Raw genomic sequence first — 15,538 nt, forward strand, 5'->3', positions numbered from 1 at the left:
AGGCACGGTAGGGAACTGAACTCTCAAACTCTAGTGCCGCAGGTGGACACCTAAACCACTAAGCTATCTGGCAGTTCCTATCTATCAGTCTCTAAGGGGATGGATGGATGGATGGATGGATGGATGGATGGATGGATGGATGGATGGATGGATGGATGGATGGATGGATGGATGGATGGATGGATGGATGGATGGATGGATGGATGGATGGATGGATGAATGAATGAATGGATGGTGTCTCTTTGTCCTATACAACTGCAAAACACCAGCAATCCTAGCACTTCCAATAAACTGTCCTGCTTAACAGCCACCTCCCTGCATGTTGGGTGCAGCTGGTGAAGACGGACGAGGAGAAAACAAGATAGAGAACCGAAACAAGTATTTGCAGCTGCTGTGAAATATTTCATTTGACATATGACCGTTCCTCTGAAATTTACCTCCATCGGCCTGAGCAGAGATCACATACTGAGTAAACCTAAGGTAGACATTTAACTACTCAGAAGGGGGAAAGAATGTGTGGCTCTTTCGTAGCACAATGTGCAAGCGGACAGCTTGTTTTCACTTGGGCCACCATGGGGTCCAAAAATCTTTGCCAGGTGGACACAGCAAGGAAGCCGGGGTTTGTCCTGTGAGCTATCTATCCCCATGGTTGAGTAGCCCACACTGGAGGCTGCAGTGGTATTCCAGGTCAAGCAGCCCTCCTGTCTCCTCCAACCCTGAGGAGGGCTGGGTTCCAAGTCTTCCAGCTTGATCCTGTCTCCAGAAAGGGCAAGGAGATACATCGCGGGCGGTGGCAGACAGAGGAGAGAGAGAGAGAGAGACAAAGAGAGCACACAACCAAGCCGTACCCAGAAAGGAAAGCGCTTGCCAAATGTTCGGCCCCTGTGTCCTCATGGACCCGTTCCAGGAGCTGGGGTGGAAAGGAAAGGCAGGCAGGGGAAAGGAAAGGCGAGGGGGCACCACCCAGGCTCTCCAAGGACGCCCATGCATTTGTTGAACCAGGAAGAAATGGGGGAGGGTGGGAAGAAGGAAAATCAGGCAGCCGAAGATGCTGGCGAAGGGCCAGGCTTCAGGGAGACATCTCTATCCCTGTAGTTGTCAGGAGCCATCTAATGAAGGCTGACCAGAAGCAACGGGGTATAGTGGTTAGAGTGTGGGAGTAGGACTCCAGAAACCTGTGTTCAAATCCCCCGCTTGCCTATGAAATCTGCTGAGTGATCTGGAGCCGGTCGTAGCCTCACAAGCTACCCGTCCCACAAAAGGTTTGTTTGTTGTTGAAGACCAACCTGGAAGGAAGAGACTCGTTTATGCTGGATAGCTCAGGGGTTTAGGTAGCTAGAGGTTGAGAGTTCGATTCCCTCCTGGGCCTTCTTGATGATCCATTAGGTCCCTTCCAGCTCTGCAGTTGTAAGAGGATGGGGAGGATGATGCTTTGGTGGAAAAGTGGAATGGACATGTAACTCATAGCAATGGCCCTAAGCGCAGCAACAAAAACAATAATAACACAACAAAAAGGATTGCCGTATACAGCTGAGACTGCTGTCCTCCGCTAGGGGTCCTCTAGATGTGCCGGGACTCCTGACTGTCCATGCTGGGTAAGGAGGATAGGAGTTGTGATCCTAGACATCTGGAGGGCACCAGGTTAGGGTAGGCTAAGCTGAGGAACGGCTACAGCTTAGGGGCAGGCACTCCAAAGATTACCTGGTTCGAACCCACTACCTTTCCCAATAGGAATACGGAGGAATTTGTGAAATCCTGGAGAGGCTTGGCTGCTGCCAGTCAAAGCTGGCGATACTGGCCTAGATAGGCCAAGAGTTGGATTCAGGTTCAAGCAGGGCTTCCCAAACATGGAGCCCCAGATTCTTTTGGATTGCAACTCTCAGAAGCCCCAACTTTTGGCTGTGCTAGGTGTGGCTTCTGGGAGATGTAGTCCAACAACAGCGGGAGTCCTCAGCATTGGTATAAGTCTGTGGTTCCTAATCTTGGGTCCTCAGATGTTCTTGAACTAAAACTCCCAGAAGTCTTCACCATGAGCTGCGCTGACCTGGGTTTCTGGGAGTCGCAGTCCAAGAAGATCCGAGATTGGGAACCACAGGTATAAATCAATCTTGTTGATTTACTGCATTTATATTCTAATTTTATGTGCCCTCAAGTCAACGGTTTCCTAGGTAGGGAATGTTCAGAAATGCTTTACCCTTCCCTTCCTCTAGGGGGCACCCTGGGACTGTGCAGCTTGCCCAAGGCCACCCAGGCTGGCACAAATGGGGAATCAAACTCCCAACCTCTGGCTCCACAGCCAGAGATCTAAACCACTGAGCTATCCACCCATATTTAAATTCTTGATATAATATTACATCCTCCTGACATGGACTTAGTTCTCCGAAGCCCCCAAAAGCCAGAACAAGACAGTCTTCTTGCTCTCTCAGCGTCCAGTTTAACAACATAACATATTGTGCAATAAAATCATTTTAAAAAAACAGTGGTAAAATAGAATTTAAAAGGAACTACAGGTACAAAGCAAACGTGCCAGAGGAAGGAAGGAGAAAGTGAGCGGGGTGGATGAGGGAGGTAACATTTATGCCTGTACTTGAAGAAAATATGAAACTGAAGTCTGTGTGAAAAACAAAGAAGGCAAATCTCTCTCTTTCCCCCTCTGTATCTCTGTGTGTAGAGTTTTCAAGAGAAGGAAAGAAACTCCAGGAGGCTAGGATGACTCAAGTCACAGAAAAGGAGGCTTCAAAGGAAAATAAGCTAAGATGTACGTTCTCTTTCAGTCCCCAGATAGTCCAAAATCAGTGCTGTTTCCATGAGTTAAAAAAAAAGTGTTGATTGGATATTATTTACAGAGAGATAAGTTCATGTATTTATTTATAGATATTGGAAAAGCACCAGCCCTTCTTCAGGATATTTTTTCCTCATCTCTTGTGTGGTAAGAGAAGAGGATGGGAAGCCAACCTGGCTTTTCAAGTCAGTAGAACAGAACAGGGCCCTCGACGATGTGGGTCCCAGCTCTCTGAAAGACCATCATCTCCCTTTTTATCTGCCCGAGTGTTAAGATCATTAGGAGAAGCCTTTATCTTGGTCCCGCCACCTTCACAGATGAGAAATTCTGGACGTTGTAGAGTAAAATAAATAACTTGTCTAAGCTCTGCCTTCAAGCCATTGAATCTTCATGAGGCGGCTCTTTTGAAGAACTAGCGCCCAGACTTACTTGTCACGGAAGTAGAACATGCTTATCGTACAGCGCTGATGCGCTAAGGCGATTGCCTTAAAAGCAACAGCCAGCCTGCCCAAGTGGGCCAGGAGAGGCAAACAGGGGGGCTTGGTGGGAATTAAAAGCTAATTTTCGCGAGTTCCTAAAATAGTCCACTGGTCTAACCACTAGGCAACACTGGCTTTCCCCCCTCTTGGCTTGGTTCCATTGGGATCACTCAGACTTTAAGGAAAGAAAACTACAGAAGCAGGGAAAACTTCTAGCTCTGTCCCAGCAAGCGATTCCCAGCAGTTACTTGCTATTTATGGAACCAAAATTCTCCGGGCAGGTCATCAAATCCATTTCTATTTGGGGCAGACATTGGGTGCTTGGAACAGAAAAGACTTTTTTTTTCCCCCTGAAAGATATCTGTGGCCATATTCATTGACAATCCTATTTTCCTGCCAGTACCTCCACAGTAGTGAAGGTTTCAAATCCTTGAGGTCTAGAAACATGGTGTATTGGATTTTAAAAGGCAAGCAAGGATGCTAGGCTTTTCAGGCAGAGTCCACACAAACTTTTTCCAACTCAGAGTCCGAACAGTGCTGATTCAGAGATGCCACTGCTTGGGCTTCACTCTATAAATAACTTATCTTGACTACGGAAACATTGTGTTCCTTTAAAAACAACAATCCATTAATATTATTTCTGCCTGCATTTTTCTCATCCCAGCATACGTTTCTCTCCCCATGTTGGAGTTGCAACAGTTGTTGGCCAAGTCAGCCGGAACGCAAGTCCTTATCCTTAAATAAACAGCTGAGTCTCCAGAAAAATCACAGCATGGTGTCAATGAAGGAGTTTACGGCCTGACCTTGAGGAGAACGGTCCTCAGTCAATCGTCTCAGACCTTCGGCTCCCCCTTCTCTTATACCAGAAAGTGCTCCTTCAGCATCTTCAGGACAGGCAGAAATCCAAAGCTTGACACTTCCAAAGCTCACGGCAAGAGGACACTGCGCCCTTGGAATTTCTGCCTGTTATCTCACTCTCGAAGCCACTCAGACCACCCACGCGTTGGTGTGTTTTTGCTTCAAAACAGTGGCTCCCGGTCTTGGGTCTCCAGATGTTCTTGGACTACAACTCCCAAAAATTCTGCTCAGCACAGCTAGAGGCGAAGGCTTCTGGAAGTTGTAATCTAAGAACATCTGGGGAGACCCAAGGCTGGGAACCACTGCTTTAAAGGCACAGGGGAAAACCAGCAGTGACAGCGAAAGGCCTGTGTTGAATGGGCACAGCTGGATTTTCCGGGAAATTTGGTAAGCGTAGTTTGATGAGGATATTAGACTCTTGCCAGCTGTCCCTTAGCCCCCGGGATCATTAGCTGTTTCCAGTCTTCCCAGAAACAGGAAATTCTAATTACATTTGTAAAGTTATAACTCCCTCCCAGGCCAGGTCTCCTCTTGGTCCTCTCTCAGATTCCTCCTTAGAACAAAATGGCTTCTTATGTGGATTGCTCCCAGGCACAAATTTAGTGAAATCAAACACATATCCTTTGACATTTTTTCCAATATTTTCCACATTGTCGGGATCTGGTTGCACCTTGGCAGAGTATAAAGTGACACCTGCAGAAATTCAGGGCAGGTGGTGGCAATGTCCACCCAGTCTGCTGGTCTGGTTGTGTCACTAGTTGGACAGTAGGCTGCACAATGAACTGCACAACAGAACACATGACTAACTGCTCAGCTGACCACAGACCTGACCACACGACTGTGTTCATGGATCTTCTTTCTGAATAAGCCTTACATCTTGGTGCAAATTTTGCAATGGCTGGTAGAACTTTAAGTTACGCAGGCGTAGCTACGCCATAGGATACTAGCCAGTATCTTCCCTGAGAACCCACCTATATTGTTTTGTTTGTTTTGTTTTGTTTTGCTTGTTCAGTTTCTATCCCCCTCTTTCTCCGATCAGCTCATGGTGATCTCTAGAGCTTTTCCCCTTCCTCCCTGGTCACCCCAGTAACCCTGTGAGGTAGGCCAGGATGACAGAGTGCGGCCAGTTCAAGGCCACCCAGTGGCTTTCAAGGATGTGTGGGGCTTTGAACGTCTGAAGAAGACTGGGCAGGTCATCCAGCTGAAAATCAGCAATGGTATCCCAATCCACTCCCAGATGTTGAGTGGGGATGATGGGTGTTAAAATCCAGCGGCTATGCTGTCTGGAGGATTCTGGGTACTATAATTCCTCCAAACCACACTGTCAAGCTAGATGACCCCAAGCATTAACTTGTAAAAGGCACTTCCTTCGTCCCTCAATTGCTTAGCTACTCCCCCCCTTTTTTCCAAGATAATGTAAGCTCCAGGATGTGAAACTACATTTCCAGATGTTTTTTCTTCCCACCGCCTGCAGCCTGGTGTCCCCTCCCCTCCCCCCCTCATCTCCTTCTTGGTGGGACTTTTTAAATGGCAAACTTTTCCAACAGGCTAGTGGGACCACATCCTAACAGCAAATCTGCTGTGGACGTCCACAGCATTTTAGGGGGAAGGTGCATAGGAGAATGTGTGAATACTGATAGGATGGACTATGACCAGGGAAGCACTGGCCAGCCTTTCCAGCCTGCTAGTGGGACTCTGTCCACTTGCGCTCTGTGCTGGACCAGAAAGGGGGGGGGGGAAATGAGCCGGGCAACACCAAAAGTGTGAAAATGCATGCCTTCTCTTTTCAGACTGTGGAACTCCTTCCCACCAGAGTGACTGGCTGCCCGAGTGGGTTTCTTAAATGGATGGCTGTGCCTTCTTGCGTTGAATGTGATTTTGGTGTTGCTTTTATTTACCACATTTTAGTACAGTAGTCATTTGATCCTTTCCAGTAATTGTATGCTCATTGTTTTAGCTTTAATATTGCCATTTAATGATGTAAGGTGCCTCTTTATACTCATTGTTAACTTTAAATATTGTCTTCTAATGATGTGAACCTCCATTGTATAGTCATTGCTTTCAGCTTCAAATGTATTTCAATTATGTAAGCCATCTTGGGTCCTTTTTAAGAGAATGGTGGGGTAAAAATATTTTAAATAAATAATAATTGTAATTATAAATATGAGTTTTGCTCCATTGCTAAGCCTCATGGGTAGGCTGAAGGTAGGATGTATTTCATTTCTGGGTTTTTCTCCTCCTCCTAACACAGAGATAAGCAGTAGTGGTCCTCCAGATGTTGTGGGCCACAACTCCCTTGCAGGTTGAGACTGATGGGAGTTGTAGATACACACAGAGAGAGACCAAAAAAATCCAGATAGCCACAGTAGCCCATTTCTGCCTTAACAGCAAAGCAAGGGGGGCATGGTCTTTACCACTTTGCTAAGTACCGCCTCACCTACTCTGTTTCTGTCCATCGGGCTGATGTCCAAGACAGAAGAGCAAATCTGGAAGAAAAGGTGGCCATTTTAATTGCTACTCTCACATCTGGCAAGGCTCCAATCCAGCTACAGAGCAGATAGAAACCGGTGAGGTTTTCCAGATCAGTACAGCTCTCCGGGAGCGAAAGCTATGCTGTTCTCTCTCTCTCTCTCTCTGCCTGTCACACAGTAGTCACAATGAAAATCAGCTGCTCTTCGTGTTTTGTGCCCTGCAGGTTGTCCGAACGGTAATGGAGACCAGACCTCAAAAAACGATTTCGCACAGCTTCTGAGGTCCCCGAATGCAGACTTGCCTTTGAGCTTTTCGGTGTATTTAACACGTCAGTTTAAGAGACGTTATTTCTGAAACGAAAACAAGGGGAGGAAAAAGCCCCACAGTCGAACTTCAAATGTGCTTCATGAGACTGAAAGCGACATTTCACTCGCGAACTGCAGTATTTGTGAAAACTAATCCGATTGAATGCCTGTGGCCAATCCATGTACAGCGGAGTCGGGGGAAGGTCGCATCCTGAGATCATGAAGCAGGCCATTTCACATTTTTTGAAAGCCTCTCACAGAGGAGGAGGTGGCGAAGAAAAACAACAACAATAATATGGAAAAAATTACAGCCACCTCCCTGAAAGTGGAAAGCTAGCATTTATTTATTTGTGGCATGTCTGCGTGCTAAAAGCACCATATTTTCTCAATTTTGGTCCACAAGTATTCCGAGATAGACTGTCTCTGAATATGAAGCCCCCCCCCCCCAAGCTGCCACAGCTGATGATAGAATGACTTATCTCTTCGTGGGCTTTTCTAATTTCCCTTTAAAACCCACATCTCACTCGTTAAGCCTGGGTTCTCCATAACCCTGCTACATACAACATAGATCACACACAGGGGCCAATTTTTCATTCAGCTTCCATGGATGTGATTTTGAATTCCTGCCCATAAATGCAGCAGATCCTGGAAAATGCAGACCTTTAACTCTATGCTTTGTGTTTGTTTGTTTTTAAAGCTACCCCCATGAATCCCTACATTTCAAGCAAGAGTTTAAAAGGCTCGGCTGCAGAAGCGGGCAACCTGGTCTCCTTACCAGGAAGGAGCAGAGAGGCACGTAGGGAATAAAGCTTCCCAAATCGTTCAAGGAAAGTTTGCATAAAATAAAACCGATCCAGATGACGGAATTTTGAGGCGGCTTTGGTTCCTAATTCCGAGGAAGCGGAAACCCAAGGCGGCCGGCTTGGCATTTATGTTGGGCAAGACACTTTTGGGCCTTTTCATATAGGGCACTGGGCTTTGCAAAGCGCATCAGACTCCTTGGATCTGGAAGCACGCACCATCCCTTCGGTCCCCACCAGTGTTTGGTTTCTGCTGCACAAACACAGTAGGGACCCCAGAACGGAAATTACTTCCCCACTGTTTATAGCGATACAATCTTATCACTCCCCCCGAGACATTCTTTAGTAGGTGAGGAGCGGAAGTAAGGGAAGTAAACACACGTGCACAGTACCCAGTACGCATCCTCTCCTCGGGGTGCGCTTAACTTGCAATGTCACACTGGGTAAGATCTCATTTACACCTTGCCCTTCCCCCACCCCCAAGTATATTTATGATCCAGCTTGGGTGTGAGAACTGGATAGTAAAAAAAGCTGACAAGGTGTTGTTTTTTTTGAAATTTGCTACTGGATGGGGATATGGCAGACTGCCAGAAAGATGGACAAGAAGGTCCTAGAGCAAATCAAGCCTCTTGGGAGGCAAAAATGTTGAAACTCAGGCTCTCCTCCTTTGGGCACACCATGAGAAGGTAGGATTCTCTGGAAAAAAGCAATAAATCAAGTTCTGTAAATTAAACTTAGCCAAAGAAATGAGACGTGTCTTTAGTCGCATTCACCCTTTTCGTCTTGAGATGTCCTTTGCACGTGGGATTTGTCAGGAAACCGGTTTCCTGGGCACAAGATCTTGGAACAGCCTAAAGGATCCTGAACAATATTCTAAGGCAGGGGCTCCCAGCCACACGTTCTTGGACCAAAACTCCCAGAAGCCTCTGCCACTAACTCTGCTGGCCAGGATCTCTGGGAGTTGTAGCCACAGAGTCCTAGAATCGCGGAGTTGGAAGGGGCTTCTAAGGCCATCAGGTCCAACCCCCCTGCTCAAGGCAGGAATCCAAATCCAAGCAGATCTGATAGAGGGTGGCCCAATTTTCTCTTGAAGGCCTCCAACGCTGGAATACTCACCACCTCCTAACCAAGGTCTTTGGTTCCGTTGTCATAATGCTCTAACAGTTAAGAGCTTGAGCCCATTATCACGCGTCCTGCAATCTGAGGTGATCAAGAACAGGTCCAAGACCCAAGCTTGGGAACCACAGTTCTAGGGTACAGCTTCAGTCCCTATACATGTGTGGGCATGGATCCATCAGGTTCATAACTAGCCATGTTGACGGCCAAGGCTCCACCGCCCTGTTGGTTCATTGGATGTTTGGGGCCAAGGGTACGGCCGCCATCTTGTTTTGTCCTTCCTTCTGTGTGGGGAGAACTGGACAGCCTATGCATGGCAGAGCAGGTGACCTTGGCTCCTTCCAGAGGCAAACTCCTATGCCCCCTCAATTTCTACACCTGGGGGGGAAAGCCAGGTTGTTGGAGGCTAATCACAGTTCTCGTCTCTCTGTCTTTACACGTGTGTATTCAGCTGGCTGTGCTCAGCCTTGAATGCAGGCATACATGAATGAGGGCATACCACAGAACATACCAAAGACACACACCTTACCCCTCTACCTTGTAATCCAGGCGGAGATCATTATTTTCCAGCTAGCTGGGTATTTTTGTTTTGTTTTGTTTTTTGGTCATCTGCCATTATTTGCCTTCTGACCGAGGAAGCCCAGATAAACTTCAACCTTGACACTGGTAACAGCAACACCGAAAAAAATACCTATTTTAAAATACAGATATCACTGCCTCTATTTTGTGTTTCCCTCCCACGCACCAGTCAGAGAATATCTCCCGCAATCTTATAAACACCCGCCGTTTTTCAAGAAACTTGTTTGCACCAGAGACGGAAGATCTGCAAAATTTTGGAAAAATAAATGTTGCATTTATTTCGGGGAGGGGCGGGGAAGCAAGGGGAAAGCAAAGGGGTTAGAAAAGGTTTGAAATACACGTCTCGAACGGCAAGAAGGGGGGGAAGAGAGGTGGGAGCATCAAATAGAATCCATGTGGCACAATTATGGAGGTACAAAAGAGACTCGTGTTTCTGAGAGAAGCAGTTAGCAAATTAATCTGTTCTGATGCTCGGTTGACAGAGGAAGCATTATGGGAAATTGTTTCCATCAGTATTTTTCTTTATAAAGGTGCACGGGGGGGGGGGGGAGAATGAACCGAAGCCTCTCCTCAAGAACACTTCTCTTTCCCCCACTCTTAGTAAACATGATCATTAGCTTTCTTCTGTTCTCTCGCCTCACCAATTTTGAGTTCCTGAGAGCAACTTTCTAGAATCCGAAGTGCTAAATATTGTCCTGATGAGCCGAATTTCCTTGTTGAATCTGAAGGAAAAAGATCTTTGCTAACAGGGGAAATCTTTAGTTTCTGAGTTGCAACAGTCCACTGTTCAAGAAAAAAGACACAACAGCCCCGCCAGAGAAAAGCTGGCAATTTGCGTCATGGCGAGAGGGTTGCCATTTATAAAAACCGGCTTGGCTCCTCTGCTTTTCACCACAGCCGACCAGAGAAAAATGAAACCAAGCTTTCTGCTCTCTGATCTCCGTAAAAAAAAAGGGGGGGAATCATCTGCTTAAGGTTTGCAAATGAAGCTGCTGTTTAAAATACAGGACCATTAAAAAGATGGAGACTCAGCTGGGTGGTCTTCTGCTCCCCCCCTCCCCGAAATGTTCCTGTGCTTCCAAATGTGAAGGAAAGCTTTACCTGTTGAATGTCTCCCATGCCAGCTGTTGACAATACATCAGCCCTACCCAGAATGGGAGGAGGGAAGAAATCAGTGTTGAGTGGAAGTGACCTTCTAAATCAGAGTTTACATCCACCAAGACTGAGGCCCGAGACCCATTTCTAGACATAATCCGTGTTCTCCCACAGCTAAGATTCAAACTGACACAGAGCCCCAAAGAGTCTGCCAGTAACACCCCACAAACCATGTTCAAGGTGACTTTTTTCCTCACATATTTTGGATTATAACCTGTGCTTCCATTTTTTAAAAAAAGCTGATACCCATCTGTGTCAAATTCACCTGCAAGTGTTTGGTTTCAGGAGAAGTGCTTCTAAATAGTTTTCAGGACCTCCTTGCTTTTCCCTAAGTGGGGCTAAGAACATTTCAGTTCATCCATCAGCGAGATCCACCAACAGAAAACACCCTGACTGGTTGAAAAGATGCCCCCAATTAATTAGCCAACAAGTTTTACGTTCCCATGTTTTAGCCCCAGCATTTTGTAAAGGGGCAGATGATGCAGGGGTGTCTCAGAAAAGACTCTTTCACCTGTACAAGACTAGAGAGGATGCAACATGCTTCGTCCCTGCAGTGAAGGAGCACATCTTCTCACCTCTGGCTGGGGGACGTGGGCCCTTCAGATGTTTCAGGAAGCGTCCAAAAATTTTGGACCCTCGTGCCAAGTGGGAGCTGACAGCCAAAACATCTGGAGAGATGGTTCCCAGGGTCTGCTGTGCAAATCAAGGATGGGTGGATTTCAGGCTCACCGGATCTCCTTTGCTCCTTTGTTTTCTCCTCTCTCTTGCAGATTCTGGAGATCCACCAACCAGCCAAGTGAAAAAGAGGGAAGTTTTTTTCTTGCAAGAGAAAACATCCCCTGGGAATTTCCCAGTTTTCCAAAAATCTGACAGTCATAAAAAACTAACTTTCCAAATCCTAAAAAGAACTATAGGGCCGGATCCAGACTGAGAGTCTTTGAAACTAGGAGACTCACTGAAGACTCATTGAGGTCAATGGGACTTGGTCTTGTTGACTTAAGCCTTGTTGGCTTCAATAGCTGTACTCTTAGAAGGATTACATCTGGGCACAATCTATAATTATTCCCTACCTCCCATTATGACCAACATTCAGCTTTCCAGTCTTTAAAGCTGGAAAGGGGAAGCTTTTCTCCATCCCTCCCTGACCCATCACTCCATCCCTTAATGAACACTTTTTCTGGTGTCCTGCATAAGGCACCCCGTCTATTTCAGCCTTTCCTGCACACCAACTGGATAATCATGTCAATTACAGCCAGATTGCCAACTTTTCACCTGGCCACTGAAGATGTGCCTTTAACAAGCAGCTTAAGCCGAATGCACTTAGCAGATGATGGTGTTGATATTCAGGCTGGCCACAGCCCTTGCCTCCTGGATTCTGAAGACCAAGCTGCTCTTAAAGACATCATAGCATACCAGACTGGATTTTTCTTTCATAAGTTGGCAATCCTAAATAGTAGCAAAAGGCAAGCAGAGGCCTTGCTACATCAGTGCGCTTGTGTATGTGGGCTTATGCACAAGCATGCAATTTAAAAACTTGTTTTTCCTTACCCAACCCATATGGTGAATTTGATATTATCTTTTAGGATCTTAGAAGCAAAGAAATAAAAAAAGCAGTAGGAACACCTGATCCCGTTTCTGTACCTTTGACAACAGCCTTGCATGTAGAGAGTTAGCAGTTGATGCTTTTTCCTGACAGGGAATTGAAATTTCATCATCAACAACAAAACCTTTTCTGGCTAAATTTCTCCAAGACAGGCCGCCGTTGAGGGCTTCAGGAACAGGGCTGATTTTTAAAGGGTGGCAACCTTATCTTGCCATATGGTGGAAGGTGAGGCATTTGGCAACAGCTGGCAGTAACCCATCGCCCACAACAGCCAAAGTTTTGCTGAAACACCCCTGCCCCCCCCATGGAAACCAAGCCATTCAAGTGGCCAGTTTGTGCTACTAGCCCCAAAGCTGTGCCTCTCGGCATTCATTTGAGGTGCAAACATAGAAACAGGTAACATTCTTTCTGTGTTTGTTTTCCTCCATATACCAGTTTTCATGTAAAGGCACAGTCCTGCCAACTTCATCCTGACCCATTGGCATCTCTGTGTCGTGTTAAGTGAATCCCTGAAAAAATAATCTTCAGTCTTTCCTGAGGATTGAGAGATGGAGAGAGAAAGAAAAAGAGAGAGAGAGAGAGAGAGAGAGAGAGAGAGAGAGTTTTCAGAGGGATTGTTTCAGGCCCTAACTTGGGCAGCTTACTTTTGGTGGCCTACTCAGAGGTCAGGAAACACAAAAGGGGGTTCTCCACCAGCCCTTCTGGGCTGGTGGAAAACACACCATCTGGTCTGAATTTTTGCCTGCATCTTCAGCAGCCCTTGGGTGTGAGAGGGGGAGGCACCAACGCCCGAAACTTTTCAAAGCCTGGAAACAAAACCCATCGTGAGCACTTACTAAGATCCGCACTTCCCATGACAGCTAACGACGCCGCAGCGGTGAGATCCTGTTGTAAAGCTGACAGCGCCTTGCTGAGCCACAGGGTTCGGAAGGCAAAGCGTTCCTTGACCCCAGGGATGAGAAAAGAAGATTTTTGGCATCGGCACAGACTCTTTTTAGTTGGGGTGGGGGAGAAACGCTTTGGCCGAACATATGTGTAAATGTGCGTGTCTCGATGCATACGTGTCTCTGTCCACGCATACACACACACACCTGAAGTAAGCGTCCCGCTCTCCAAAATGCTGGCGCCTGCCCAGCTCACTCACCTCACTCCCCTGTCTGCAATACCCAAGTGCCAACCAATAAATAGGATTTTTTTTGGGGGGGGGTTGTTTTCTTTCAACTGCCAGCTGAGCTTCCTTCGCCAGGGGCACCCCTGGGCTCTCCTGATGGCTCACTCAGTCCATGGCAGGGCTCCCCGGGCTTTCTGTGCCACCCCCCCTCCCTCTCACCAGGCTGTCCGTGTCCACTGCCGGCAGAGAATCTTCCTGAAAGCCTTCCGGAAGTCCTGGTTGAAGATAGTATAGATGACAGGGTTCAAAGAGCTATTACAATAGCCAATCCAGAAGAAAAACTTGAAGGTGCTTTCTGGAATCGGGCAACGCTCCGGGGGACAGACAGCCCGGAGGCTATAGAGGAAGAAGAAGGGGAACCAGCATATGACAAAGACCCCGATCACCACGGCCAGGACGAAGGTGAACCTCTTCTCCCGGTTGAGGTGGGTCTTCCTCTTCCAAGGGCTGGTGCTGAGGGTCTTCACTCTCCTCACCAGCAGCACCTCCCCTCGGGCCGTGGCCAGGGTGTCCATGCCCTTAGGCGAGCCCTGCGGGGGTCCATTGCTCTGCTTGGCGTTGCTGCCCGGAGACAGGTCCAGCTGCCTGGACTCTGGAGGCAGCTTCTTCTCCGGCAGAGACAGGGAAGGGCTACCGGCGGTCCCCAGCTCGGTGTCCTTCTCCTCCAGGCTCGAAGTGGGGAGAATCAGAGTCTCGGGTGGTGGGCTGCCCTCCTGGATGGGCAGCTGATGCCCATTGGGTTCCCCTTCTCCTTGGTCCTTCAGTGGATCCCGTTTGGGAGAGATCTCTCTGGACAGGCCAGCCGCGATCTGAGATGCCTCTTCTTCTGGTTTCGTCTTGGGCGCCTTCGCTTTAGCCCCTTTCCTGCTCCGACGTTTGGCGATGAAATAGATCCTGAGATACACCAAGATCATAATGAGGCAAGGAGCGAAGAAGGAGCAGGTGCTGGAGGAGAGGATGTACCAAGGCTGCTCGTTCAGTTCGCACCTTCTGGCGTCCTCTTTCCTGTTCTTTGGATTCTCGTTGACAACCAGTGGGGGCAGCGAGATGAGGGCTGCGATCAGCCACACCACGAGGATGGTCCCTTTGATCCTCCGCGGCGTCCGCTTGGAGTTGTACTCAATGGCTTGGCTGACGGACCAGTAGCGGTCCAAACTGATGGCGCAGAGGTGCACGATGGAGGCAGTGCAGAACAAAACATCCAGGGCCAGGTAGGCCTTGCACCAGATCTTATCAAAGTACCAGTAGCCCATCAGCTCGTTGGCCAGCGAGAAGGGGATGATCAGAGTGGCCACCAGGATGTCGGCGGCCGCCAGGGACACCAGGAAGAGGTTCTGGGGGGCTTTCAGGGATCGGCTGGTCAACACGGCGATGATCACCAGGACGTTGCCAAAAATGGTGAAGAGGATGAGGAAGGTGGTGACGGCAGCGATGGCAGCAGTGGCTTGAGTGTTGTAGCCTTCATGGCCACCCATGGTAACCATGGTCATTGAGGAGAAGCGGGCCAAGGATGAGTCCTGACGGTATGTGGGTGTGACTCACTTTCTCAGCTTCACAGGATGCAGAAGATCCACAAGACGGGAGTCCCCATTTGTCCCAACTCAGAGGAGGCGAGAGAAGTTCATCGAGGCATTGCTTCCACCGCTTCTTCCATGCTTGGGTTCTGACACCAGGAACGTCTACTAGTCCGGCTTTCCTGTAAAACTGCACCGGCTGCCGAATTCTGTGCTCATTTGCAGCTCGGCTCTCTTCGGTCCATGGCAGAGGTATCCTCTCTCTCTCTCTCTCTCTCTCTCTCTGGTCTTTTATCTCCCTCGTCGGAAGCCCCGATGCTCTTGATGGGCTCCTTGGTCAGGACAGCTCAAGAAGTTCGATGCCATCACACACACCCCTTCCTCCTTTTCGAGAAAGTTGAGAAAGAGAGAGAGAAAGAAACAGACAGCTTGGCTGCTGAGCTGCGCTGTGCGCTTTCTCCCCTTCCTCTCCTGCCTGCGCTGGCTGTGGACAGACCAAGCCTCCCAACGCCTTATGAAAGGAGCCGAAGGAGGAGTTGAATTTTTCTCTCCACGCTGCATCTCTGACGTGTGATGTCAGGCAATTTTTTAACAATTTGTCAGGCTTCAGGAAGGGAGGCAGAAGACGAGTATGAGGAGAATGGACAGGGACACACACACATATATATATACACAAAGACACACACACACACACACACACACAC

General features: G+C 48.0%; 1 protein-coding gene across 1 annotated transcript; it reads right to left on the bottom strand.

Annotated features, from left to right (window-relative positions):
- Positions 1 to 9,643: 9,643 nt before the first annotated feature.
- ADRA2B (adrenoceptor alpha 2B) lies at positions 9,644 to 15,489 on the bottom strand. Its single transcript, XM_020780188.3, has 2 exons — positions 13,480 to 15,489; positions 9,644 to 12,683 (listed from the first exon to the last, which is right to left on the bottom strand). Exons 1-2 carry the CDS (start codon positions 14,808 to 14,810, stop codon positions 12,674 to 12,676), a joined length of 1,341 nt encoding a protein of 446 aa, XP_020635847.3. The 5' UTR covers positions 14,811 to 15,489; the 3' UTR covers positions 9,644 to 12,673.
- Positions 15,490 to 15,538: the final 49 nt, after the last annotated feature.

This window comes from Pogona vitticeps, chromosome 8, assembly GCF_051106095.1.
Source record: "Pogona vitticeps strain Pit_001003342236 chromosome 8, PviZW2.1, whole genome shotgun sequence".
NCBI lineage: Eukaryota > Metazoa > Chordata > Lepidosauria > Squamata > Agamidae > Pogona > Pogona vitticeps.

Coding starts and splice junctions, on each gene's coding strand:
- ADRA2B (XM_020780188.3), bottom strand. CDS start 14,810: ATGACCATGGTTACCATGGGTGGCCATGAAGGCTACAACACTCAAGCC.